This window comes from Pipistrellus kuhlii, unplaced genomic scaffold (assembly GCF_014108245.1).
Source record: "Pipistrellus kuhlii isolate mPipKuh1 unplaced genomic scaffold, mPipKuh1.p scaffold_m20_p_3, whole genome shotgun sequence".
In the NCBI taxonomy this organism is placed as follows: Eukaryota; Metazoa; Chordata; class Mammalia; order Chiroptera; family Vespertilionidae; genus Pipistrellus; species Pipistrellus kuhlii.
Window position 1 is genome coordinate 164,753,983 of NW_023425529.1, and position 27,263 is coordinate 164,781,245.

A 27,263-nucleotide genomic window follows, 5' to 3' on the forward strand; every position below is an offset into this window, starting at 1 on the left:
TGCTTCAGCACTTCTGCTCTTTCCGAATTTCCCCCCTTTATTTGTTATTTTGCAAGCGAACCCTCGGCGGCGTGTCTTTGTTATTTATAGAAATGGTATCAGTCAGCGTGGTTTCCGAATGCCATCCGGAGGGAAAGGGGGGGTGGGGGGGGAAGGTGAAACTGAAACCGTGGGCTGAGACAGTCGTGCAGATCGGGGGATTGTAACGGGCCTCGCAAGCCCGGGAAAGGTTTAGAAAAGAATAAAAAGCTAAAACCGATACAGTTTTCTAAACCGGGCTTAGGAATTGTAAAAACAAAAGACAAATGCATTCTCCCCGCATCCTGCCGCCCGCACCGCTCCGAGGCTGGAGCTCGGCATCTGGGCTGGGGGTGCCCGGGAGCAGCGCTGTCCCTCCCCTCACCCACCCACGCTGCCTGGGCCACCTCCCGTCCCCGGGCTCCGGAGGCCCTGGACATGGCGACGGTGGGCCCGGGTGGGGCAGGTGTAGCTGAGCCCTCCTTCCTGCACCTCAGGGGTGTGCTCCTTCGTATGAGGGAGGGGCAGGGGACACAAGGCCTGTGACTTCTGGCCCAGGGCCAGGGGCCTTCTTGAGCCTCACTGTGTGTGCACAGGCTGCTTCCCAGGGTCTTCCCTCGGCTTTTTAAAATATATATATATATTTTATTGGTTTTTTACAGGGAGGAAAAGAGAGAGAACTGTCGATGAGAGAGAATCATCGATCAGCTGCCTCTTGCCCACCCTCTACTGGGGATGTGCCTGCAACCAAGGTACATGCCCTTGACAGGAATCTAACCTGGGACCTTTCAGTCCGCAGGCTGACGCTCTACCACTGAGCCAAACCGGTTTCGGCTTCCCTCAGCTTTTATTTGTTACCAGTGCTGCCCTCAGCCCCGATCTCAAAGATGACGTGGGCCCAGATCCACAGCCAGGGTCCCCGTCTAACCAGCTCCCCTTCACGGTGTAGGCGGGCAGCTCTGTGGTAGAGTGATTTCTGGCGGGAAGGGGCAGGGGAGGGAAACTTTCCACACAGCGTCCTGTGGGCGAGGAGCCCGAGAAGCGGTGATCTCTGCCCCTCCATGCCTGACCACACGCGTGCCCGCCACACACGTGCCCAGCCAGCGCCCAGCGAATGCGCCTCCTTCCTCTAATGGGGAGGCTTGGACTTCGGAGGCCTGGCTTCTAGAGGAGGTCCTGGTGGCAACGGTCCTGCCCCACTTCGTACAGCGAGCGTGTCGGACCCAAGGGCCAGGGCCTCTAAGCGTGGGCTCTGTGGCCTTCTATGAAATAGGATTCATTAGCACCTGTACATTCGCTTCTGGCACTGACTCTCTGATGGGTATCTGAGGAAGAACGCCCTTGTTTGTCAAATGAGACTTAAGGAGACAGCAGAAAGACAAGTTTGGGGAGCACCAAGCAGCAGCCTCCTGCCTGGTGCAGGGCACGGGTCAGAGGCAAAGATCTGAGCCCCTCCCCAGCCCCAGGGCACTTGTAGTGGGGCCGCCTCCCCCACTTGGGGGCGCTTGTGGCAGCAGAGACTGGGTGGCCACAGAGCTTAGGCCCCCTGCTGCTCAGTTCCACCCTGACGAGGACGCTTCTCTCCCAGGAGCCACGGCCAAAGCGCATGAAGTGGTCTAAAGTCCCGGCTTATAGGGGCATGAGTTTCCTGAGACGGACAGCCTAGCATCGTTAAAAACTCGACACCACCTGAACCAGGAAAAAATAGGTCGATGAGATCTCTGCTCCTAAGTAGTGGAGGGACAGAAGGGTCCAGCTGTGGTCCCGTCCCCCTTCCCCAACCCCTCCCTATTTGACAGAGGTTGTCAGGTGGGGCCTGTCCTGCCTGCCTCTCTGAGCGTGGGTGCCAGTGGGGACACATAGGTGAGTCATCCTCGGAGAGAGCGCTGACGCTCCAGTCCCAGGACATCCAGGCAGGAAGGAGCCGGGCAGGGAGGCTGGCACCCTGGAACCCACAGAGCCTTCTGGACCCGAAGGCCATCCGTCCAAGAATTCCTGTGAAATACCTGGAAGAGTCCCAATCAGAAAACCTGGGTGTTCCTCTTGCCTCCTCAGAACCCCACTGGTTTTTTAGACTCAGCTGTGGGTTCTTAGCTTTTAAAAAGCTGACATTAAAACCACTGTGTATCTCGCTTTCTTCTACTGTCAATTCGTTCCAGCTCTTCTCTCTGATTTGGTGAACACTTGTTCATAACATGTACTTATTAACGTTTCAAGTAATCTTTTTTTTTTTTGTATTTTCCTTTGTCAGGTTTTTTTCTATTTATTCTTCCCCATGGATTTCATGTTTTTCTTCTTTCCCACGATATGATTTCTCCCCCTTTTATTCTGTTTGATACTTTACTCCCTCTCTTCCTCTCTCATTCCCTCTGTTTACATGGGTCCAGCTTTCGCTTGGTGGGCCACAGCATCCGGGGCGCTGAGCCTATAGGATCTTCTGGCCTCCTTTTCCACAGAGCCCCCTGTCCTGCAGGCACAGGTCAGAGGCGCTGGAAGTCCAGAGGAGGCCTCGAGCCTGGCACACTGCCGGGGTGGGTCCTGCAAAGGCTGGCTGAGAGCAGGGGACAAGACGCTGCACCTGCCCGCAGCCCATCAGTGTTGAGAAGAAGTTGGCTTTCTTATTCTTTGGCGTTAGTTTTCCACAGAGAACAGGAGGAATGTCCCTCTTGTGCTTTCAGCACTATCGCAGGATGGATGGTGGGTCAGGGGTGTTGTCTGCCCCCTTTGACCTTCAAGAAAGCCACTGCGCACCCCCAAACAGTATCCTCGTTCCTGTACCTTTAACATTCACATATTGCCGAAACCGGTTTGGCTCAGTGGATAGAGCGTCGGCCTGCGGACTGAAAGGTCCCAGGTTTGATTCTGGTCAAAGGCATGTACCTTGGTTGCAAGCATATCCCCAGTAGTGTGTGTGCAAGAGGCAGCTGATTGATGATTCTCTCTCATCGATGTTTCTAACTCTCTATCCCTCTCTCTTCCTCTCTGTAAAAAATCAATAAAATATATTTAAAAAACAAACAAACAACAAAAAAACCAGCCACATGTGAAGGCGTGGTGGGAAACCTCCTCTTCTCTCTCCGTGTGTTTCAGAAAGGGAACACGGCTCTGCACATCGCCGCCCTCGCTGGCCAGGACGAGGTGGTCCGGGAGCTGGTCAATTACGGCGCCAATGTCAACGCCCAGTCCCAGGTGTGGCTCTCCCTGGTCCCTGCGCTAGAGGGCGCTCTTTCCCTCTTCCCCTGTGTGTCTGTTACACCGCGGGCACATTGGCTACTGGCCTGCACACGCTGCACAGCCGAGTCTAGATTTTGCTAGTGATATGTCTCCAAGCAACGAAGAAGGCGTCTTTAGTATTTTTTTTTTTTACACTTCTACGCATTCTAAGCATGATGTGGTTGGTCATGGTGGGCTTCGACCCTGTTCAGTCAACCAGCCAGATAGTATATTTAGTGGTGACCCATTTGGGGAGAGAAGCTGTGTAGGGGTCTGGGACATGTGAAAATAGAGGCGAAGTGTGTGGGAGAGGCTGATTGATGGAGACGAGGGGCAGACACAGACTTCCATGTAGTATCGTGCCCACCTTGTGGCCCTTTATAATCATCCCAATGGGCATTTTAAAGGGCAATGAGTTTTTAGGCATGGAGAGACGGAGGGGATATTGCCATGTGAGCTGGGTGAGAACAGGGGGTGAGAGCCCTGTCCTCAATTTAACTTGCTAAACCAGTGCAAAACCAGAGACTTTTGCACTGGTTTTAGCCTCTCTCACTGTGATGGGTGGCGTGCAATGACTTTTCCCTTGGCTTACAGAAAGGCTTCACACCCCTGTACATGGCAGCACAAGAGAATCACTTGGAAGTGGTGAAGTTCCTACTGGAGAATGGAGCTAATCAGAATGTAGCCACAGAAGTAAGTACCTTGGGAAGTGGCCTCATGCTGGAAGTCTCCAGGGGTCGGACATGATTGCGGGGCGTGTGTTCCTAAGGCCTGGCTGCAGGTGCAGCCTGTGTCAGTGAGTGCCTGTGACCTTCAGGTGCCTGCACTCCTCCTGGCTGCTGTGGGCTCTGCAAGGCAGGAAGAGAAAGAGCCGTGGGCCTTGGGGAACGCCCAGGCACATAGCAGAGAAATGACATCAGAGTCTAACATGTCGCTTCCACTATAACCAACACTGAAGGCTGGACAGGGGTGTGGGGAGGTGGGGCAGCTGCGTATGATTGACAGGTCTGCTCTGGACCTTAATGAGAAAGTCTCTCGCCATGAATCCACGATGCACCCTCAGACAAGTTAATTCACGCTGATCCTGAATTCTGTCATTGATGAAATGATGGCGTTGAACCTGACTGATGCTAAGGCTCTGTTATCGTTCTGCTTCGCCAGTTCATGGGGTCCTTGTGTACAACTGAGGGAATGAGTAACAGTAATTCACAACTAAATTCTCAGTGCCTGACATGGTTTCTAGCTTTTGGTAGGTGTTCGTTAATTTTCGTGATATAAATAAGTGCATACTCGTTCACCATGTTTAAGGCACTGTCCTGGCACCAGGAGTTGCGATGAGAAGAAATAGGAAAAGAAACAAATGCTTCTCATAGCACTCAGACTGGGAACCAATCATAGAGGCAAAGTGAGTCAGTGCTTAAGAAGGACTGTAGGTTCTGTGAGGTTGCAGAGGAGAGTGGGGTAGGGAAAGTCTTCCAAGAAGAGGTGGCATTGACGTGGGATTTAGAGGATTGAGGGAGGGCTTTGAGGAGCAGAGGACTGGAGGCCGAGGGCCTATTAGGAGCAAGAGCCCTGAGGTGTGGTCACGTGGGTCCTGCCTGAGGCCAGTCGAGGGTCGGCCACAGTCAGAGCAAATCGACCTTTCCTCCTCCCCTCTGGCCAGGACGGCTTCACCCCGCTCGCTGTGGCTCTGCAGCAGGGCCACGAGAACGTGGTGGCACACCTCATCAACTACGGGACGAAGGGGAAGGTGCGCCTCCCTGCCCTGCACATCGCGGCCCGCAACGACGACACCCGGACGGCGGCGGTGCTCCTGCAGAATGACCCCAACCCAGACGTGCTTTCCAAGGTGAGGGCAGCCCGACGGAGGAGCACCAGGCGAAGTCTAGAGCCGGGACCATGGAGACCTGCAGGTGTCAGAGGCAGCTCACCCCGACCAGAGGTGGTGCTAGCCGTGGCACGGAGCACCAGCCCCACGGTGGCTTCAGGTCCCCACTAGGACAGCTAGGAGCCCCGCTTTAACCCCCTGGTGGACACTGAGGGAAATGTGCTTGGAGTGGAGCAGGGAAGGTCTCTGTTGCTCTCGGCCATTCAGAAAGTGTCCAGGTGGACAGGCTGGGTCCCCCGCCAGAGGGAAACTTTGGAATCCCAGCAGGTGGTGTTCTAGACCAGTGGTCGGCAAACACATTAGTCAGCAGAGCCAAATATCAACAGTGAAACGATTGAAATTTCTTTTGAGAGCCAAAAACCAACTTTTGCACATGGGCCACGAAGTTTCACTAGTACTGTACATGCGCGCCCACATGTGGTGTTTTGTGGAAGAGCCACTCTCAAGTGGCCAAAGAGCCCCATGTTGCTCGAGAGCTGCAGTTTGCTGACCACTGTTCTAGAATATTGTTTTCCTGGCTGCCCCCTGGTGGAGGGAGGGAGTGACCCCACATGTGGAGAGGAGACCATGGAGGGTCATCCTGCAGAATGACGGATGGGTTGGGGGGGCCTGCACAGCTAGCCATCTGGACGTGCTGTCTGACGTTTTGAGTCATTGCTGACCCACTCTGTGTAAGTGTAGGTAGTTCATTTCTTCTCTTGCTGTGGGAATTGACTTGCATTTGGGTTATTCTTAGAGGCCCCTCACCCATGGTCCATGGGTTTGGTCTGGAAAAGTGCTGACTGGGTAGGTGAGGTCTGAGGTTATGGAACAGAAAGATGGCGATAGACCCACCAAGGGGTCGGATGTCTGCGTTTGACTAACCAGCTGTGCCATTATACCCTGTAAGGGGGCTGAAACACCCCTAGAACTGAGATTGTGGACCCAATCCCACTTCTGACTCATGAATTAAAATCTCCTCATAAGTAAGCACTCCGATGAAAGGGCCCACAGAGTTGGAGGCAATCCTAGACCATGGTTTGTCCTTGTGATTCACAGAACAAAGAATGTGGGTCACTCAGGGCCAATACCTATTTTTTTAAAAAAATATGTTTTTATTGATTTCAGAGAGATGAAGGGAAAGGGTGAGAGGGATAGAAACATCAATCATGAGAGAGAATCATTGATCCGCTGTCTCCTGCACACCTCCTAACTGCAACCTGGGCATGTGCCTTGACAGGGAATTGAATCGTGACCTCCTGGTTCATGAGTCAGCACTCAATCCCTGAGCCACACTGCCAGGCTCACTTTTTATCTTTTAGGTTTTTGTATGGTGGTAAGTTGTGTGTGTGTGTGTGTGTGTGTGTGTGTGTGTGTGTTTAATTTATTGGGGTGACATGGTCAAGAAGATTATGTAGGTTTCAAGTGTACATTTACATGATATCCGTATATTGCTTTGTGTGCCCACCACCCAAAGTCAAATCATCTTTCTTCCCCACATATTGGGTCCCCTGTTCCCCTGGTAACCACCATCCTCTTGCCTGTGTCTCTGAGTTTTTGTTTATTTTTGTTGGTTTACTTGTTGCTTAGAGTTTCATACCCCAAATGGGAGTGAAATCAGATGGTTCTTAACTTTTTTCCCTTTTGCTTAGCACGATATTCTCAAGGTCCATTCATGTTGTCGCAAATGAAAACATCCCATCTTTTCTTATGGCAGAGAATGTAGCACATCTTCTTTATCCAGTGATCTATGAAGGACACTCTGGTTGTTTCCATGTCTTGGCCACCAAGAATAATGCTGCAATGAATATAGGGGTGCACATAGTTTTGCAAATAATTTTCACCTGGATTTTGAATGTAACCTGTCACAGACTCTCTGGACCCCTCCAGCAAATGTGCTCATCAGCCTAACTCTGCTTGATGTGTGGGGTCCTATGACCTGGCCGGTGTTGTCGGAATCCCTGGGCTGATGCTGAGATAGAAATGACAGTACATGGCACGTGACAAGATGTCCCCCCTCTGTTGTGCCCCAGACAGGATTTACCCCCCTCCACATCGCAGCTCACTATGAGAACCTCAACGTGGCCCAGTTACTCCTCAACCGGGGAGCCAGTGTCAACTTCACGCCACAGGTGAGCTCTCTGGCTGGTTAGGGCTCTGGGGGCCTAGAGTCTAGATGCCCCCACCTCTCTCCTATGGCAGCATGAATTCCCCTGATTGCAGGAGGGGCTGTGGCTCCTCTTTGGTAGGTTTCTACTCACTCACCTTCAGTCTTCCTGTGCCCCTTCTAGAGGGGGAAAACCTGGAGGGTGGGACTGGTTGGCTTTCTCCATGTGATGACTCTGGGAGACCTGGGCTGGGCCAATGTGCTGTGGTTAACAACAATAATACAGGTTTTGAATCTTTCTTTGGCAAGACATGTCCTCGCCGTAGGCTTAATGTGGCTGTTAGTTCTGCTGCCGTTGCGGGGTGGGCAAGGGGCAGGAGGGGTAGGGGAGGGAGCAGCTGCTTTCCCCAGGAGGATGCACACCCTTGACTGGTCCTGTTCTCCCTCCAGAATGGCATCACGCCACTGCACATCGCCTCCCGCAGGGGGAACGTGATCATGGTGCGGCTCCTGCTGGACCGCGGGGCCCTGATAGAAACAAGGACCAAGGTGGGTGCCAGTGGGCCCCGTGGCAAGGCCAGGGGAGGGAGTCTACCTTCCAGAGTCTAACCCGGTTGGTGGGTTTGGGTGATGAGCTGGTGGTGGGCCTGCAGCCTCCCGGATCGGCGCACAGCGGGAGACAGGGGGCAGCAGGAGGCAATAACAAGACAGTAATGGAGCCAAGCTGGTCCTTCAGGAGGCATTGTGCTCCTGCGGTGGGAATGATGCTGGGCATTCTCTCCAGCGGCCTCTGATGGGTGCCTTTGGGGCTTTTTCTCTGTGACTCTGTTTTTTAAAGGATGAATTGACACCTCTCCACTGTGCAGCTCGGAATGGGCACGTGCGAATCTCAGAGATCCTGCTGGACCACGGGGCACCCATCCAAGCCAAAACCAAGGTGCGTGCCTCCTTCCCATGAGGAGTGTCTTGCAGGCGGGACTCCAGGCCAGGCCAGCTCGGGATCCTAATCCTGCTAACTGAGTCGGAGTGTGTGACTGCCCAATGCTCGTTGCATATGAGGCATTCTGTATAGCCCTAATGATTATCTTGACCGGGGTCAGCAAAATTTTCTCTAAGGGCCAGGTAGTAAATATTTTCAGGCTTTGCAGGCCATGGTCTCTGTCTCAATGACTCAATTCCACCATTATAGCAGGAAAGTAACCATGGATGATAATATGCAAACTAGCAGCCATGTTCCAATAAAACTTTATTTACAAACACAGCCAACAGGCCAGATTTGACCCCCAGGCTGTGATTGTCCATAGCTTTAAATCATTCCTTGTCTGTTTCACCCTGGCTCCAGAAAAGACAGGAGCTAACACTTGGAAAAGTCTTCAGAGCCGGGCCAGGCTGGAGTAAAGTTAAAAAGAATACAAAGCAGTTGTTTTCAGTGTCCATTAGGGACCAGAGCGACGGCCCATCCATCAGTTCTCATAGCAGGTCTTGAGTCTTCCTGGGGCTAACACTGTCAGACCACCCGGTGTTGCCCACCAGGCCCCATTCCCCATTCTTCAGGATGAATTGAAAGGATGTGAGTTTAGAATAGGGAGGCAGAAACCAGACCCAGTAGGGCCACTCTGGAGATTTTCTGTGAGAAGTTTTCTGTCATAAAGTTATAGCATAGTTCTTACCCATGCAAGGCAATTTATTTCCTGACAAATGATCATGTGAGTATTCTACAGAGCTCTCTGCAATTTGGGTCATGATTCACAGCACCAAGCTGGCGTGTGTGTGTGTGTGTGTGTGTGTGTGTGTGTGTGTGTTGGGTGAAGGTATCCTCGACTAAGCAAGTTTATATCTCATTGAATCCTCCATCCAAGGCTGCTGTGCCTCTGTGCCCCTTTGAGCTTGCCTCTTACTCCCTCTGTGCCTCCATTTCTTCATCTGGAGAGCTCTCCTCCTCTCTCCCAGGGTTACAGGGATGATGACATGAAATAACATCTTTGAAAGTACATCTTTAAAAGCAAAAGTCCTCAGAGAAGTGGAGGTATAATTGCTACTACTGCTTATTAGGTCAGGAAATTCTCAACATGTTTCCACAGAGGGCCTGTTTTTAAACTCACAAATGCCCTAACTTAGTAATGCTCTTATATTATCTAGATTATTAAAATGGGACTAAAAAAAGATGGTCATGAAAATTCTTTACTGAGAATTTCCTTCTTTTCAATTGGGAAATATGGTATGACCTGTTTAAATGCAGTGAGTGGAATGAAGTGTGTTATGCTAGGGCTGCTATAACGAAGAGCCACACCTTGGGAGGGGGGCCTTAAACCACAGACGGTTATTGTCACACAGTCTGGAGGTCAGGGTCAGCAGGGTGGGCTCCTCTGAGGCCATGAGGGAGAATCTGCTCCTGGTTGTCCCCCCCCCCACACCCTGGTTTCTCGTGGTTTTTGGGGAGTCTCTGGCTTGTAGAAGCATCACCAAGATCTCTTCCTCATCTTCACACGCGTTCTCCCTGTGTGTATGTCTGTGTAAAATTCCTCTTTAAAAAAAGAAAAAGTTTTTATTGATTTCAGAAGGAAGGGAGAGGGAGAGGGACAGAGAGAGAAGCATCAATGATTGGAGAGAATCATTGATCATCCGCCTCCTGCACACCTTGCCCCTCTTCCCTCCACTGGGAATGAGCCCACAACCCAGGTATGTACCCTGAGCGGTAATCGAACCATGACCTCCTGGTTCACGGGTTGATGCTCAATCACTGAGGCACACCAGCCAAGCCAAATTTCTCTTTTTTATAAGGACAGCAGTCAGATGGGCATAGGCCCCACACTAATGACCTCATCTTAACTAACTGCATCTACAGTGACCCCATCTCCACACGCCGCATCGTGTGGGGAAGAAGCAGGAAGTGAGGGTGGAGTCATTGCCCTGAACCACTGTGCTCTGTCTCCAGAAGCCTTTGTGATTGCTTTCTTCCCTCTCCACCCAGAACGGCTTGTCCCCAATTCACATGGCGGCTCAGGGAGACCACCTTGACTGTGTTCGACTTCTATTGCAATACAACGCAGAGATAGACGACATCACCCTGGATCACCTGACCCCTCTCCACGTGGCAGCCCACTGCGGCCATCACAGAGTGGCCAAGGTCCTTTTGGATAAAGGGGCCAAACCAAACTCCAGAGCCCTGGTGAGTGGGAGGCTGTTGGAGAAGGTGCCAGGGGGGCCAGGACCAAGGGAGGCAGGACCAGAGCTGCTCAGCCGAGGGGCACTGACCTGGAAGGTGGCGGTGCATGCTCACGGGGCATGGCGGTGCACAGGCAGGACAGCGACCCCTGCTGGCGGCAGCCCCAGGAACAGGCTGAGGTCAGGAGAGGCTTTGGGCCCAGGAGCCCTGACTCAGGAAGCAGAGTTCATGGTTTGCACCTGGGCTGGGGGTGCTACTCCCTTTGACCTGGGCCTGAAGCCGAGAGATGGTGATTCCTCAGAGACTGCCTGGCTTCATATGCTTTGTGGGCGAGTAAATGGCCTGGGCCAAGTAGGCATCCTTCCTCTGCAAAGAATTCATGCTGCTCCTGCAGAGGTGAGTTCAGGCCTAAAGCTCATCCCCTCCTGGATGGTTCAGGGACCTGAGGGACCAGAGCTCTGCTCAGAGCCTGCCCAGGACCCCTCTCTAGAAGGAGAGAATTGGGAAGGCACAGTAGCCTCCAGAGACTGCAAGGATGGTTCAATCACTCATTCAGAAAACTCATCCAGCTCATGCCACGTGCAGGGCCCTGTTCCAGGTGGTCCGAGTGTCTCAGCCTCAGCGCGGCTGACATGTTGAGCCTGATGCTTTTTGTGCCCTGTGCACAACAGGATGTGTGTCAGCAGCCCTGGCCTCTACCTGCTGGGTGCTCATAGCATCTCTCTTCAGTGGTGACCATCAAAACCTTTCCAGACATTGCCACATGTCCCGGGGGTGGGACACACACACACACACACACACACACACACACACACTTTGAGAACCACTGCCCTAGGGCAATGGTCGGCAAACTGTGGCTCTCGAGCCACTTGTGGCTCTTGAGCTGTGGTTTGCTGCTCTATTGAAGAATGAGTTTGCCGACCACTGCCTTCGGGAAAAACACTTAAAAAAAACATGTTAATAATGTACTAATGTCTTTAACCTGAAGTCAAAACCTCTGGGTAAGGGTAATGCCTCATGCAGTGGTCGGCAAACAGCGGCTCGAGAGCTGCGTGTAGCTCGTGAGCCGCAGTTTGCTGACCACTGCCCTAGGGGGGTGTATCACCGAAAAAACACCCATGAACAGACAAAAACAAGCAAGCAAATACCCCCGCCCTGGTGGCATTTACGCTTTAGCGTATCACTGTAGGGCAGAGCTGATGCGCAGAAATCCGTTTTACTAAACATGAGCATCGGTCTCTGGGAAGAGGGAACATGATTGGCTTCGCAAACACACTCTTTCGTGTAAATTTCCCCTTGAGGAAACGTTAAACAGCAGGCTCTTTCCTTGCATCCAAGAAGATGATTACATTTCCAGAAAAGGTTTACAGCCAACAAGCTCAGGAACGTGCCTGGTGCCGACAGTGAGCGCCACCTGCCTCTGTAGTGATCTGCAGCCGTTGACGCTCTGGTCCTTGACAACTCTGGTGGGAAGTTGCTGACAGGCTGGGGCAGGCTCTCACTCAGCCAGGCGGCCTGGGTGCCCCTTGGCCTGGGTGCCCCTTGGGCTGGCGTGTGAGCGCCTGCTTGTTTGTCTCCCTTTGTGCGGGGCTGCAGAATGGCTTCACCCCCTTACACATCGCCTGCAAGAAGAACCATATCCGGGTCATGGAGCTGCTGCTGAAGACAGGAGCCTCCATCGACGCTGTCACGGAGGTAGGAGAAACTCTGCAGGTTTCCTCCCGTAGCCTCCTGGAGAGTTTCCTGTGTAGCCATGAGTGGCCACAGGAGTGTGCATGTCATGCAAGTCTAGGCCAGCGTTTTTCAACCGCTGTTCCGCGGCACACTAGTGTGCCGCGAGATGTTGCCTGGTGTGCCGTAGGTGCAGACAAGACAAGAATTTTATAATTTTTCACTATTTTGTTTACTAAATATTTCATAATAAAGTAATTATAAAATACTTTCTTTGTGTTTATTTGATTCCTATTCAAGAGAATTACTTTATATATAGTCAATATAGGCACAGAGTTAAATTTTTTAACATTTCCTAATGGTGGTGTGCCTCGTGATTTTTTTCATGAAACAAGTGTGCCTTTGCCCAAAAAAGGTTGAAAAACACTGGTCTAGGCTGCTCCAAGGAGCATACTGGGGGTGACCGAGACAAGGGAACCTGTGCCAAGTATCAGGGAGCTACCTTTCCAAGATCAGATACGATTCTTTGAGTTGTAAAAGTGGGCAGAATCATCCTGTCGTGAGTGACGGTTTCCGTCCAGCCATTTTCCTGGAGATGAACCCATTCCATTTAATTCCCTTTTCTCGGAAAACTAGTCTAGAGCAGCTGGAGGCAGGAAAGCCATAGCGACATCCGGCTATCTCTTCCTTGGAGGAGGGGGGCAGTCCTCGCCTTCTCACTCCTCTTTTCTGTTCCAGTCCGGCCTGACCCCTCTCCACGTGGCCTCCTTCATGGGGCACCTGCCCATCGTGAAGAACCTCCTGCAGCGGGGGGCATCGCCCAACGTCTCCAACGTGGTAAGCCCGGGGGACGGCAGGGGCTCTTTTCTCCACACCAAGAGCTCAGAGGGGCGCTGACACACTGGCCAGGAGCACTCAGGGGGCAGCTGACACACTGGCCCATGAGCACTCAGGGGGTGACTGACACACTGACCCAGGAGCACTCAGGGCCGCTGACACACTGGCCCAGGAGCACTCAGGGCCGCTGACACACTGGCCCATGAGCACTCAGGGGGTGACTGACACACTGACCCAGGAGCACTCAGGGCCGCTGACACACTGGCCCAGGAGCACTCAGGGCCGCTGACACACTGGCCCAGGAGCACTCAGGGGGCGGCTGACACACTGGCCCAGGAGCACTCAGGGGGGCTGACACACTGGCCCAGGAGCACTCAGGGGGCGGCTGACACACTGAGCCAGGAGCAATCAGGGGCGCTGACACACTGGCCCAGGAGCACTCAGGGGGCGGCTGACACACTGGCCCAGGAGCACTCAGGGCCACTGACACACTGGCCCAGGAGCACTCAGGGGCGCTGACACACTGGCCCAGGAGCACTCATGGGGCGGCTGACACACTGGCCAAGGAGCACTCAGGGCCGCTGACACACTGGCCCAGAAGCACTCAGGGGCGCTGACACACTGGCCCAGGAGCACTCAGGGGGCGGCTGACACACTGGCCAGGAGCACTCAGGGGGCGGCTGACACACTGGCCCAGGAGCACTCAGGGCCACTGACACACTGGCCCAGGAGCACTCAGGGCCACTGACACACTGGCCCAGGAGCACTCAGGGGGCGGCTGACACACTGGCCCAGGAGCACTCAGGGCCGCTGACACACTGGCCCACGAGCACTCAGGGGGCCTCTGACACACTGGCCCAGGAGCACTCTGGGGGCCTCTGACACACAGGCCCAGGAGCACTCAGGGGCCTGACACACTGGCCCAGGAGCACTCAGGGGCGCTGACACACTGGCCCAGGAGCACTCAGGGGCGCTGACACACTGGCCCAGGAGCACTCAGGGGGCGGCTGACACACTGGCCCAGGAGCACTCAGGGGGCGGCTGACACACTGGCCCAGGAGCACTCAGGGCCACTGACACACTGGCCCAGGAGCACTCAGGGCCACTGACACACTGGCCCAGGAGCACTCAGGGCCGCTGACACACTGGCCCAGGAGCACTCAGGAGCGCTGACACACTGGCCCAGAGCACTCAGGGGGCGGCTGACACACTGGCCCAGGAGCACTCAGGGGGCCGCTGACACACTGGCCCAGGAGCACTCAGGGCCACTGACACACTGGCCCAGGAGCACTCAGGGCCGCTGACACACTGGCCCAGGAGCACTCAGGGCCGCTGACACACTGGCCCAGGAGCACTCAGGAGCGCTGACACACTGGCCCAGAGCACTCAGGGCCGCTGACACACTGGCCCACGAGCACTCAGGGGGCCTCTGACACACTGGCCCAGGAGCACTCTGGGGGCCTCTGACACACAGGCCCAGGAGCACTCAGGGGCCTGACACACTGGCCCAGGAGCACTCAGGGGCGCTGACACACTGGCCCAGGAGCACTCAGGGGCCTGACACACTGGCCCAGGAGCACTCAGGGGGCCTCTGACACACTGGCCCAGGAGCACTCTGGGGGCCTCTGACACACAGGCCCAGGAGCACTCAGGGGCCTGACACACTGGCCCAGGAGCACTCAGGGGCGCTGACACACTGGCCCAGGAGCACTCAGGGGCCTGACACACTGGCCCAGGAGCACTCAGGGGCGCTGACACACTGGCCCAGGAGCACTCAGGGGCGCTGACACACTGGCCCAGGAGCACTCAGGGGGCGGCTGACACACTGGCCCAGGAGCACTCAGGGGGCGGCTGACACACTGGCCCAGGAGCACTCAGGGCCACTGACACACTGGCCCAGGAGCACTCAGGGCCACTGACACACTGGCCCAGGAGCACTCAGGGCCGCTGACACACTGGCCCACGAGCACTCAGGGGGCCTCTGACACACTGGCCTAGGAGCACTCAGGGGCCTGACACACTGGCCCAGGAGCACTCAGGGGCGCTGACACACTGGCCCAGGAGCACTCGGGGTGACTGACACACTGGCCCAGGAGCACTCAGGGGGCCTCTGACACACAGGCCCAGGAGCACTCAGGGGCCTGACACACTGGCCCAGGAGCACTCAGGGCCGCTGACACACTGGCCCAGGAGCACTCAGGGGGCCGCTGACACACTGGCCCAGGAGCACTCAGTGGCGCTGACACACTGGCCAGGAGCACTCAGGGACGCTGACACACTGGCCAGGAGCACTCAGAGGGCCGCTGACACACTGGCCCAGGAGCACTCATTGGGCGGCTGGCACACTGGCCCAGGAGCACTCAGGGGCCCTGACACACTGGCCCAGGAGCACTCAGGGGGCCTCTGACACACAGGCCCAGGAGCACTCAGGGGCCTGACACACTGGCCCAGGAGCACTCAGGGGCGCTGACACACTGGCCCAGGAGCACTCAGGGGGCGGCTGACACACTGGCTCAGGAGCACTCAGGGCCGATGACACACTGGCCCAGGAGCACTCAGGAGGCCACTGACACACTGGCCCAGGAGCACTCAGGAGGCCACTGACACACTGGCTCAGGAGCACTCAGGAGGCGGCTGACACACTGGCCCAGCAGCACTCATGGGGCGGCTGACACACTGGCCCAGGAGCACTCAGGGGGTGGCTGGCACACTGGCCCAGGAGCACTCAGGGGGCCTGACACACTGGCCCAGGAGCACTCAGGGGCGCTGACACACTGGCCCAGGAGCACTCAGGGCCTCTGACACACTAGGCCAGGAGCACTCAGGGCCGATGACACACCGGCCCAGGAGCACTCAGGGCCGATGACACACTGGCCCAGGAGCACTCAGGGGGCGACTGACACACAGGCCCAGGAGCACTCAGGGGGTGACTGACACATAGGTCCAGGAGCACTCAGGGGGCCTCTGATACACTGGCCCAGGAGCACTCAGGGGCGCTGACACACTGGCCCAGGAGCACTCATGGGTGCTGACACACTGGCCCAGGAGCACTCATTGGGCGGCTGACACACTGGCCCAGGAGCACTCAGAGGGCGGCTGACACACTGGGCCAGGAGCACTCAGGGCCGCTGACACACTGGCCCAGGAGCACTCAGGGGTCACTGACACACTGGCCCAGGAACACTCAGGATCGGCTGACACACTGGCCCAGGAGCATTCAGGGGGCCTCTGACACTCTGGCCCAGGAGCACTCAGGGGGTGACTGACACACTGGCTCAGGAGCACTCAGGGGGCTTGACACACTGGCCCAGGAGCACTCAGGGGGCAGCTGGCACACTGGCCCAGGAGCACTCACGGGGGCTGACACACTGGGCCCAGGAGCACTCAGGGGGCCTGACACATAGGCCCAGGAGCACTCAGTGGACCACTTTAGCCAGTGGTCCCTCGATCTCCTCTTTGGGGATAGAGAATAATTCTCAGAAGAGCAGAGGCTTCAGACTTGGAAGAACATCCATATATGCTGACACTTTCCAAATTAGACTTTGCACACCTCTGCAAGTTTTAGGGGATATATTTTGGACAACAATTTGGGAACTTCTGTGTTATCTGGGAATACATTTGCATTTTTTATCATTCATGAGCTCCTGGGTTTACCTGTGTGTATACTTAGAACACACACACACACACACACACACACATACATACAAGCACACACACTGGGCATCAGCAGGCTGAAGGCTGAAGGAGCTGCTTGCTGGGGCAGCCCCGCCTCTTGGACAGAAACCTGCCAGCCTTCTCCAGGCTCACACTGTGGAGCCCTGTGTGTACTCTTTTGGAAGCCCAGCATGTGTTAACAGGCCTGTAATTTCCTTATTTTACAGAAAGTGGAGACCCCGCTACACATGGCAGCCAGGGCAGGGCACACGGAAGTCGCCAAATACCTGCTCCAGAACAAAGCCAAAGTCAATGCCAAGGCCAAGGTGTGTCCTGGAGGTGGGAAGGACCCTGGGACGCGAGCAATCCAAGCCCCATGCGGAGACACCCACCCTGATTAGAGGCCTGGCCACAACGCTGGGGGCACAATGATTCCCTGACATTCCCATGGCCCTCGCACCAAACACTGGGTCCTGCTTGGCAGGGGTCCTGCCAAGGCCAGAGACGGGCTTGCTCGGAGCTACGTGTCTTCAGGATGATGCAAGTCCAGGAGCGTGGCTGGCCTGCAGTGCTAATTGGGCTGGAAGGGTTTCAGGATGGTTACAGTCGTGGTATAAGAAGAGAAGCGACTTTTTAAAGAAAGTGTTGCCAGTGAGAATCAGTCAAAAATGACTTGATCTAAACACGGACGCCTCCCCCTTTGTTGTAAGAGGCATGTCGAGGGGCCGGTGGGTGAAGACTAAGACTAGCTGCTGAGTCAGGAGGTTGGTTGGCTTTGGCCAAGACCAGACTTTCCTACCCCACAGGCGGCAGAAGCTCTGCTTAGAATTAAGACTCTGGTTTCTGGCTGGGCCATGTGAGGGAGGCCCCCCCAAGCTGGGCCCGACAACACAGAGACCTCAGCCACTGAACCCCTTCAGCATTAGGCATGAACAGGAAGGGTTGGGATGGGCTGAAGAAGTCATGTTTCCCCTTCAGCAGTTTAGACTCTAATGACCCTTGGCATAGAGAAACCCAAAGCAGTGTCCAAGACGTAGATGTGGTGTCCACTCAGATGTGACTTGGGATGCGGTAATCACCACTACAACTTGGTATCACCTCCCAAAGGCTGTGTGAAACATCTTATCCACACTCGCTGCTTGATCCTAACCATAGTCTAGGACCAGTGTTTCCCAAAGTGTGGTACGTGTACCCCCAGGGGTACGGGAAGAGTTTGGTGGGGGTACGCATTGCACCGGAGTTTGGTGGGGATATGCACTGCACCGTGCTTAGCTGTGCCTAATTCTGCGTTCTCATGAGTACGAGGGGTACTCAGCGTTACGAAAATTATAGAAGGGGTACACATGTGTCAAAAGTTTGGGAAACACTGGTCTAGGAGGTTGATATTATTATCCCCACTTCACAGAGGGGAAGGCTAAGCCTTTGGGCAACTAGGTAGAAATAACTACTAGCTTGAGAGGCTGTTGTAAGGATTAAATAAGCGATAGCATATCGGTTTCTGTAACTCAGAGATGTGATGTGAATGCCACCTCTCTGTAACTAGCTGTGCGACCTTGAGAAAGTCACTCACCTCTCTGGGCACCCCCTCTCCCTTCTTTGTGAGACGAAGCGTTGGATTAGTTAACCTTGGTGTCCCCTCTTCTTCTTTTCCACTCCGGGTTCCAGGATGACCAGACCCCCCTTCACTGTGCAGCTCGCATTGGCCACACAAACATGGTGAAGCTCCTGCTAGAAAACAGTGCCAACCCCAACCTGGCCACCACTGCCGGGCACACCCCCCTGCACATCGCAGCTCGAGAGGGCCACGTGGACACGGCGCTGGCCCTTCTGGAAAAGGAAGCGTCCCAGGCGTGCATGACCAAGGTACAGCCTCCTCCTCCTGTTCTCTGGCGGTGACTGCCCCAGGCCACTCACTGCTGGGCCTGGGGGCAAGGGAGTGGCATTCCCTCCTGACCCTCTGTGCTGCCTTAATCGTGCTGGCAGCAGAGGCGGGGGTAGCGCTGGGCCAGCGCTCACAGGACTGGCCACCACTTGGGAGCCTGCTGTGTCATGGTTCTGCCCCAGAAAGGGGTGGATTGTAGTTTCCTATTCACCCTCTCAGCCTTCATGCAAATTTATCTCTCACCATCGCTATTGGCTCAGCACCTGCTCTAGACAAACCAGCCGGTTCTGGAATATTAGGAGTAAGACTCAACCCCTGCCTTCAACGAGCTAACGGTCAAATCACAACCAGACATGGTTTTCTGCTCACTACGGGAAGGGCGGGCTGGGGTAGGGGGAGGAGTCCTGTGGCTGCGGCCTCCCAGAGGGATCAGAAATTCCTCGTCCTTTATTTGAGGGCGTCTCCACGCTTGCTAAGGGGGGACACCGCCTCTGCCCCGGACCCTGCTCCAGGGAGAACGGCTGTGGCTCCCGGGGCTCTGACAGCCCGTGTTTCTCCTCAGAAAGGATTTACCCCTCTCCACGTGGCGGCCAAGTACGGGAAGGCCCGGGTGGCAGAGGTGCTGCTGGAGCGGGACGCGCACCCGAACGCCGCCGGGAAGGTGAGTGAGCGTGCCCTCGCCGCCCTCTCTCGGACTGGAAGCCGGAGTGAAAGGCAGACGTGCTGCTTGTGAAGGGCACACGTGCCTAAGCCCCTCTTCTCCATCTCCTCCGGGGCAGCGATCCAGAGAGAACGACCTTTAGGAAGACTGGTCTTTCTGTCAAGGGTCTTGACCTTATCTAGAAAGACCTCGTGGTCTTCTCGGAGTGAGTGTGCTGATGGCGCTGCCCCATCGGGCCCAGCAGGAGTGAGGAGGTGGCCCTGGGTCCGGCTGCTTGTGCCCTTGGTGACTTCTGATCAAGACTGGTTCTGGAATGATTTTGTTGTTGTTTTTGTTAATCCACACAGGAGTATTTTACTGTCTCCTTTGATTGTTTTTAGAGAGAGGGGATGGGAGGGAGGGAAGGAAGGAAAGAAAGGGAGAGACACCTTGATGGGTTGCCTCCCGCACACGCGCCCTGACCCAGGTATGTGCCCTTGACCGTGGCAATCAAACCTACAATCCTGTGGTCCGTGGGCCAGTTCTCTAACCACTGAGAAAACCAGCCAGGGGGTCCTGGAATGGTTTTAACCAGATTTTACCTGCATAAAATAAGTGAACTGGGCCCCAGCGTGGTGCTGCTACAGCTCAGGGGGCCTCTAAGAAGCAAGTGCACTGAGTGAAGGCTGTTCTCTCTGTCGACCCCCCCCCCCCCCCCTGCAGAACGGCCTGACTCCCCTGCACGTGGCCGTCCATCACAACCACCTGGACATCGTCAAGCTGCTGCTCCCGCGGGGCGGCTCCCCGCACAGTCCTGCTTGGGTAAGCCTCCCCGGTTCCCACAGAGGAGCCCGGGGCCCAGCTGCCTGCCTTCCTCCCGGGAGGGCCATTCCGGGAGCAACCAGCGGGCTCCGGTGTTTCGCTTTGATTTCTGCCTCAGAAATCTCGCCTCCCTTTCTCAGCTCTCCCCTGCGGTGTGTTTGCCGCTGTTTGGGGACCAGGAGTCGGGTGGGAAGCGGGCAACACTCCTTAGCATCAGGTCACCTCACAGAGGTGGGTCCTTTCTACACAATAACGTGTCCCCGGAGCGCGGAGTGTCCGCTGGGTTTTGCACGTGGGCCCTCCCTCCAAGGTCAGCTCGCACAGGCGCCTTCACGTGGGGTTCGTTCACTACTCTCGCCCAGGCGCAGTGACTGCACGGTGAGAACTATGCAGGGCTGTGAGTGAACTTGCCGGAACCTTGAAGAAAGGGACCAATTTTGAATGTGAATATCCCTCCCCCACCCCCAATCTATTCCCCTTGTGAGTTCAGACTTTTAGGTCATGGTGTTTTTAGACGATGGATCTAGGACTACATGTATGTCACGTGTAGACACATGACCAGTGTGCCGGCCTCCTGCAGCCTCTGAAACGCCAGCTTGGGGCAGCAGCCTCCTGGCCCCGGGAGGGAAGGAAGGGAAGGGAGGGAAGGGAGCGGACAGGCTGGCTTACGTAAGACCAGCCCGGCGGGTGGGGGTGGGGTGATCCAAGGTGTTGGGAGGAAGCTGGACAGAGGATCGATTTTTGGGGACAGGCTGCCCCCTGTGGGATGAGAGGGTAGCTGTGGGGCTGGTGGCCGCACTGGGAGGAGGGACCGGGCGAGGGAGGGAGCAGGGCTTGGGGAAGGACACAGGCAGTCCCTGCGTTCCAGAGCTCGCCAGTCGCCAGCAGATACTCGGAAGGATAAGTTCTGGGGAGCAAACTCCAGTGCTCAGCTAAGCGGCAGGAGTGTGCCTGCTGCCTCTGAGGAGGGAGCTGTCGGGTGCGTTGGTGACACCTGCCGACGTGGTGGGGACTCAGGGCAGTCAGGGAAGATGAGTGTGGGGGCTTTCTGTTCGTCCTCCCTCTTCGGAATGGATGCTCTGAATTTCACAGCATCCCCGTGTGCGGGCGGTGTCTCCCCTGCGCCCCTGTCTCCTTGGGCTCCGTCCCCGCCGCCGTTGTAGCAGAGCCCACGTCACGGTGTAGACGGAGCATGCGGCCCCGCGATGATGTGACTTACTCCCGCGTCTAAAAATAAAAGGCTGGGCTCCCCTCCTCCTCCCGCCCCCTCCTTGCAGCAAAGAAACCAGAGCCAGGTCCCTGGTATTTAAGGAGAGATTTTATCCAAGCACAAACACTGTACAGATGGGTTTTGTTTCCATGGCAAAAAATAGTTTACCAAGTCGTCTGGCAATTTTGTAGAATTTCTCATGCAGATCTCTCGGCACCCAAACCAAACCCTTCCCTTTCTAATTTTGATGCTAATGTTGTTCTAACATCCCAGCAGCTCTCTCTCTCTCCCTCTAGCGGGCACGCCTTTAGGTGAGCTCATTTCCTGGGGAAAGCAGAGCCTTGGATGGGCACCTTGCTCTCCCTGACCTCTCCCTGACCGCTCCCTGCCTCCTTGCTCCTCGACCTTGTCACCTACAGGTCATTCGTCCCCTTCCGTCCTGGTTTCGGGAGAGCTCAGAGGGCCGGACCCTGTTTTGAGACTGGCAGTTGTATCTCAGCTTTAACCTCGGTCACCTGGCAGCCAGAGCCACCGCCAGGGCCCACGTGCTCTTTGGCAGGACAGGGGACTCTCCTTGCCAGTGTGACATCCACAGATGCCCAAGAGCCTGGGACTCCTAACATACTTTCCCGAATAGACTTCACATTGCTCCAGTGACTGCCCTTTGTACATGGACAGAGTCCTAGTCATCGCTGCTTTTATGCAGCGACTGCCTGCTGGGGGCCAGGCACCCCGCAAGGTGTTCAGCTGCCTCCTCCCAGCTCACTCTGACCGCTGTCCTGAGCAGACACTCCCGGCACTCACCATAGAAACAGAGTGATCTCTTTTAGGGAATGCTCCAGACTCAGGCCTGACCCACTGAACCACACTTCTTTTCTTCACGGCTCTCTTTTGATATAGTACAAAACTCATTTTGTTTAATTACCTGTATTATATCAAAATGCCATCCTGTTATGGGAAAACAACCTACACAGAAGAATGTAATGTGTTCTCGTAACATAATCAAATTAAAAAGGAGAAACGCTCCCAATGAATTATCTTACATAGTTATTTAAAGGAAATGCTTTTTTTAAATTCAATTTCTTTTTTTGGGGGGGTAAGTTGCAACTTTTCATTTCTCCATGAAAACCCACTTGGCAGATGGCTCTGCCCCTGTCCCCCAGTGCTATAAAACTCTATTGGTCAGCCCGTCTCTCCTCCCCTCCCCTCCTCCCCTCTCACACCTTTTCCTATTTTCTCATCAGTGATCCCGGCAGAATCAGAAATGTTGGATTCTCCAGGAAGACCGGGGCTGGCAGGAGAGACTCAGTTCTCTGGGCCCCCACGAAGCATGCTGGCAGGGTGGGGGCCCATATGCCTTATGCCATCTGCTCTGGGGCTGGGTGGACATGTGCTCACACAGTCATGATCCAGCTCCGAGGCCCTCAGGCCTGGCACCCACCCTGGGCCCTGAGTGTTTTGGGACCATGATCCTCAAAGTGTGGCTCTCAGACCATCAGCATCAGCATCACCGGGGAGCTTGTTAGGAACGCAGAATCTTGGGTTTCCCTAGAGCAGTGGTTCTCAACCTTTCTAATGCTGCCACCTTTTAATACACTTCCTCATGTTGTGGTGACCCCCAACCATAAAATTATTTTCGTTGCTACTTTGACCGCTAGCAGGGTCGCCTCAGACCATCAGAAAACACAGGTATGTACATTATGATTCACAACAGTAGCAGAATTACAGTTATGAAGTAGCAACGAAAATAAATTTTATGGTTGGGGTCACCACAACATGAGGAACTGTATTAAAGGTTTGTGGCATTAGAAAGGTTGAGGACCACTGCCCTAGAGCTTCTGGGTCAGGATCTGGATTTTAACAAGACCCCGAGACACACTGAAGTGTTAGATGCGCAGCTCCCGCTGGAAGAAGCTGGGATCTGGAGTCAGAAAGCCAGGCTCGGGCCAGCGGCTGTTCCATTTACTAGGTGACATCGGATAAGGCACTTGGCCTCCCAGAGAACTGGCTTACTTATCCACAAAGTGGGGAAATAATCAAAAGGCCTCCTTGGTGGCGGTGACGATGTAAGGGAACGGTGATGACCAGAGTCGTGGTCACCTGCCCGCAGTGGGGTAAGGAGCCTACTCCTGAACGTAAATCTACACGCTGCTTCCTTCATTGAGAAAGTCCTACCACCAGGAAGAAAAGGAAAAAGGAAGGGCGGCTGAATACTGAGTGCACGGTGACCAAGCTGACACTGGGGCCAGCTCCTTTAAACACATCTTGTGGGCCATACCAAGCTTTCTTACTCTTAGATCTCTCTCTCTCTCTCTCTCTCTCTCTCTCTCTCTCTCTCTCTCTCTATATATATATATATATATATATATATATATATATATTGATTTCAGAGAAGAAGGGAGAGGGAGAGAGAGGCAGAAACATCAATGATGAGGGAGAAGCATTGACTGGCTGCTTTCTGCACACCCCACCCTGGGGATCGAGCCCGCAACCCAGGCCTGTGCCCTGACCAGGAATCGAACCGTGACCTCCTGGATCATAAGGGATGTTCAACCACTGAGTCATGCCAGTTGGCAAATGACTCTTATATCTTACTTTTGGAAAGTGCCTTCAAATATTATTGTATTTGATCTATTCAACAACTCTGAGAATGAGGTAGATGTTATTATCCACCTTTCATGGCTTAAAAAATACAAACGGAAGTCTAGACGTTGCTGAAGAGCTTGCGTGCATTGCACGGCTCGTCAGAGCGGAACAGAGCCTACTTCATGTCTCCAAGTCCCTTGCCAGGCAGGCGCATGTCCTCTTCCTCCACCTGCCTGACGTCGGCAAGTCCAGGGAGCACGTGGCTCAGCGCACAGGGATATGTTGGGGGGTTGTTCCTAAAGCAGGAAGGAGGGAGAAGGAATCTTGCATTTTCTTGCTTACCTAGTTTCCTAGGGGTTCTATAGGCAGCCTACTTGCTGCATCTGTCAGTGAGCTCTCCCTGCACAGCGGTTTATCAGAGCCCAATAGAAGACATAGATGGTGAGAAAAGGCACAGGATTTCACTGGCCCCAAATCACATAGACATGGCTTGTTTATTTGTTTCCTGAAGTTGCCCTCCTGGGTGACACCAGCCCTGCTTGGGGGAGGGGGGTGCAGAGGGGGCGGTGTCCAGCCAGCCAAGGCCCAGGCCTGATCCCCCCCATCCCCAGAGGATTAAATGTGAGGCAGGTGCTCACGTCCTCTGCTCAGCAGTCCTGGAACCATCCCTCTGTTCCAGAATGGCTACACCCCTTTGCACATCGCTGCCAAGCAGAACCAGATGGAGGTGGCCCGCAACCTGCTGCAGTACGGGGCGTCCGCGAACGCAGAGTCGGTGCAAGGCGTGACACCCCTTCACCTGGCTGCCCAGGAGGGCCATGCAGAGATGGTGGCCCTGCTACTCTCCAAACAAGCCAACGGCAACCTGGGGAACAAGGTAAGCACAGGGCCTCCTGTCTGGCCCTGGGGGCTCAGCCATGGTTTCGTGTTGGCTAGCTGGGCATTATGTCTGAAATCAGGCACTCCCTGGGCGCCCAGGTTCTGAATTAGGTGGTGTGTGTGTGTGTGTGTGTGTGTGTGTGTGTGCAGGTTCTGAATTAGGTGGTGTGCGTGTGTGTGTGTGTGTGTGTGTGTGCAATCCTTACAGCAGCCCTTTGCAGCTTTTATCTTAGTTTTGTAAGTGAAAAAACTGATTCCGAGAGGTTGCATATTCCCAAGGTTATATGGCCCTAGGCCTCTCTGATACCAAAGCCCTTGCTGGCTCCTTTTCAATAAATGGGTGGGTTCAAGAATCAGCAAAAAGGTCAATAATAAAATCCATACTACACATTCCCAACTACAGGCCAGTATGACATTCAGGAATATATTTAGTAATTTGGTACTAACCATTCTTTTTCAACAGGGAGGATATTTTTTTTTTAAATGTCAATCTATACATTAAAACAGGAGTTCTCTATCCAGGGATTGCTAGCATCTGAGTCAAACCTTTCAACTTTGTACACAACATTTTGGGAGGATGGGCCTGTGAGCATTTTTCTGGATGAAGTCTTCATGGTTTTCACTGGCTTCTCCGAGGGATGCATGACCAAGAAAAACTAAGCGTCACTTCTTTTTAAAAGCAGTTTTATTGAACTGTAATTCACATACCGTAAAATTCACCCGTTTGCCTTGTACTGTTAGTGGGTTTTGGTTTAGTTGTAGAATTGGGCAGCCATCACCACAATCTAATTTCAGAACATTCCCATCACCCCCGAAAGGAAACCTCATACGTGTTAGCTGCCACTTCCCATGTCCACCAAGCTCCCAGTCCTCTATCGTTTTTACAGTGCAGCACTGGCTGTGATCTAATTAGATGGCACATCGTACTTTTCAGGGCATTTTCATCTTTTTCAAGAGATCTTGAAATACATCGGTGATAATCCATATTTTCTAGATAAGGAGACGAAAGGCTCCAAGGTTCATTTTGAATCTTGGGAATAGTACATAAAGCTCATCTGGTTCAGAGGTCAGCAAACTTGGACCTATTGGCCCAACCCGGCCCACCACTTGTTTGTGCAAATAAAGTTTTATTGGAACACACATGCCCCATTTGTTCATATGTCGGCCATCCCTGCTTTCTCACTGTAACCAGCCCAAGTTGGGTAGTTGCAAGAGAGATACAAGCGGAAAATATTGACGATCTGGCCCTTCATAGAAAATGTTACTGACCTCTGACTAACTTTAACCTCATGTTTTAAAGGAGGGTACAAAGGCCCAGAGCTGGGGGAGGTTTGCAGGTTGGCGGCCGCAGAGCCAGGTTCGGCTCCCAGACCTCCGCTCTTCCTTTGTGGCCTGGAACACTTTACTGGCTATGAGACGATGTAATTCTTTTATTTTTTTCTTTCCAGAGCGGACTCACCCCCCTCCACCTGGTCGCACAAGAAGGCCACGTTTCAGTGGCCGACGTGCTGATCAAACACGGTGTCACAGTGGACGCCCCCACCCGGGTAAGCATCCCCCACCCTCCCTCCCTGCGTGCATCCATCCCCCTGCCCAGTTCCTGCCTCCCTCACACTTCAGAACTGACTCCTCCTCAGAGCTTAGAAACACCAAGGACGCAGCGACATATTCTGCTCTACCCCTTCCTGGAGGTGGCAGTGGAGCTTGAAGACACCAGTCCTCATTGCCTCACTTTTCCGTTAGGAATTTTGAAGTTTGCTAGACTTTTGAGCCTCTATAGTGAGAAACTGAGAAAAACGTTTAATCATGATTCCAAGACCTGTCTTACTGGTACATGAGCCGGGTGTCAAAACGCCAGGCTTCCCAGGATGCACTAGAAAATGCAGTATTTTATTACAGTGTTCAGTCGAATGCTTTCTATGGAGCTCTCTGTGTGCAAGATGCTCCATGAGGCGACTGAGGACAGCCATGCACAGCCCTGGGCAGTGAATCTGCACACTATAGCTCAGTGAGGGGGTGACTGTCCGAGGCAAGAAAGATGGCTTACCGTGATTTCCTGAGTAAGGGAGGCCTCAGAGAGCCACTCGAAGCACAAAGGAGGAGAGTGTTTCCACTTGGTAGAAGGAGGAGGCTGCGTTGAAGAAGTGGCACTCTGTTCCTTTTCGCCACAAGGCAGCTGTGTTAAAGAAGGGACAGTGCGCCAAAACCGGTTTGGTTCAGTGGATAGAACATCAGCCTGCGGACTGAAAGGTCCCAGGTTCGATTCCGGTCAAGGGCATGTACCTTGGTTGCGGACATATCCCCAGTAGGGGGTGTGCAAGAGGCAGCTGATCAATGATTCTTTCTCATTGATGTTTCTATCTCTCTGTCTGTCCCTCTCTCTTCCTCTCTGTAAAAAATCAATAAAATATATTAATAAAATTAAAAAAAAGGAAGGGACAGTGTGACACCCCTTCAACCCACCCCACCCCCGAAGTTCCACAGGAACACCAGTCAACAACATGACATGAGGTCTTCACTGAGAAAAATCTAGAAACTGTATTCTATCCCCAGTTGTTTGCAGCCTCAACAGGAAACTGCTTGGAAACCAAGGATGTCCTGTATTTCTGAAGCTTCTTTTGTGGGCCCAGTTTAGTCTTTGGGGTCCCTGGCCTGAGAGACCCTATTTTGTGGGTTAGGACCTGGTAGGTCCCAAAGCCATGTCATGACTC

General features: G+C 54.1%; 1 protein-coding gene across 11 annotated transcripts in view; it reads left to right on the top strand.

The window, feature by feature from the left end:
• Window positions 1-27,263, top strand: part of ANK1 (ankyrin 1) — a 210,362-nt gene that overhangs the window by 135,355 nt on the left and 47,744 nt on the right. For all 11 annotated transcript variants that reach the window (XM_045588856.1, XM_045588857.1, XM_036456825.2 and 8 more), the window contains exons 4-18: window positions 3,109-3,207; window positions 3,826-3,924; window positions 4,895-5,080; window positions 7,132-7,230; window positions 7,656-7,754; window positions 8,044-8,142; window positions 10,177-10,374; window positions 11,968-12,066; window positions 12,781-12,879; window positions 16,761-16,859; window positions 18,199-18,396; window positions 18,978-19,076; window positions 19,779-19,877; window positions 24,353-24,550; window positions 26,001-26,099. In XM_045588856.1, coding sequence (XP_045444812.1) covers window positions 3,109-3,207; window positions 3,826-3,924; window positions 4,895-5,080; window positions 7,132-7,230; window positions 7,656-7,754; window positions 8,044-8,142; window positions 10,177-10,374; window positions 11,968-12,066; window positions 12,781-12,879; window positions 16,761-16,859; window positions 18,199-18,396; window positions 18,978-19,076; window positions 19,779-19,877; window positions 24,353-24,550; window positions 26,001-26,099 — 1,869 coding nt within the window. The remainder of the gene's footprint in view (window positions 1-3,108; window positions 3,208-3,825; window positions 3,925-4,894; window positions 5,081-7,131; window positions 7,231-7,655; window positions 7,755-8,043; window positions 8,143-10,176; window positions 10,375-11,967; window positions 12,067-12,780; window positions 12,880-16,760; window positions 16,860-18,198; window positions 18,397-18,977; window positions 19,077-19,778; window positions 19,878-24,352; window positions 24,551-26,000; window positions 26,100-27,263) is intronic.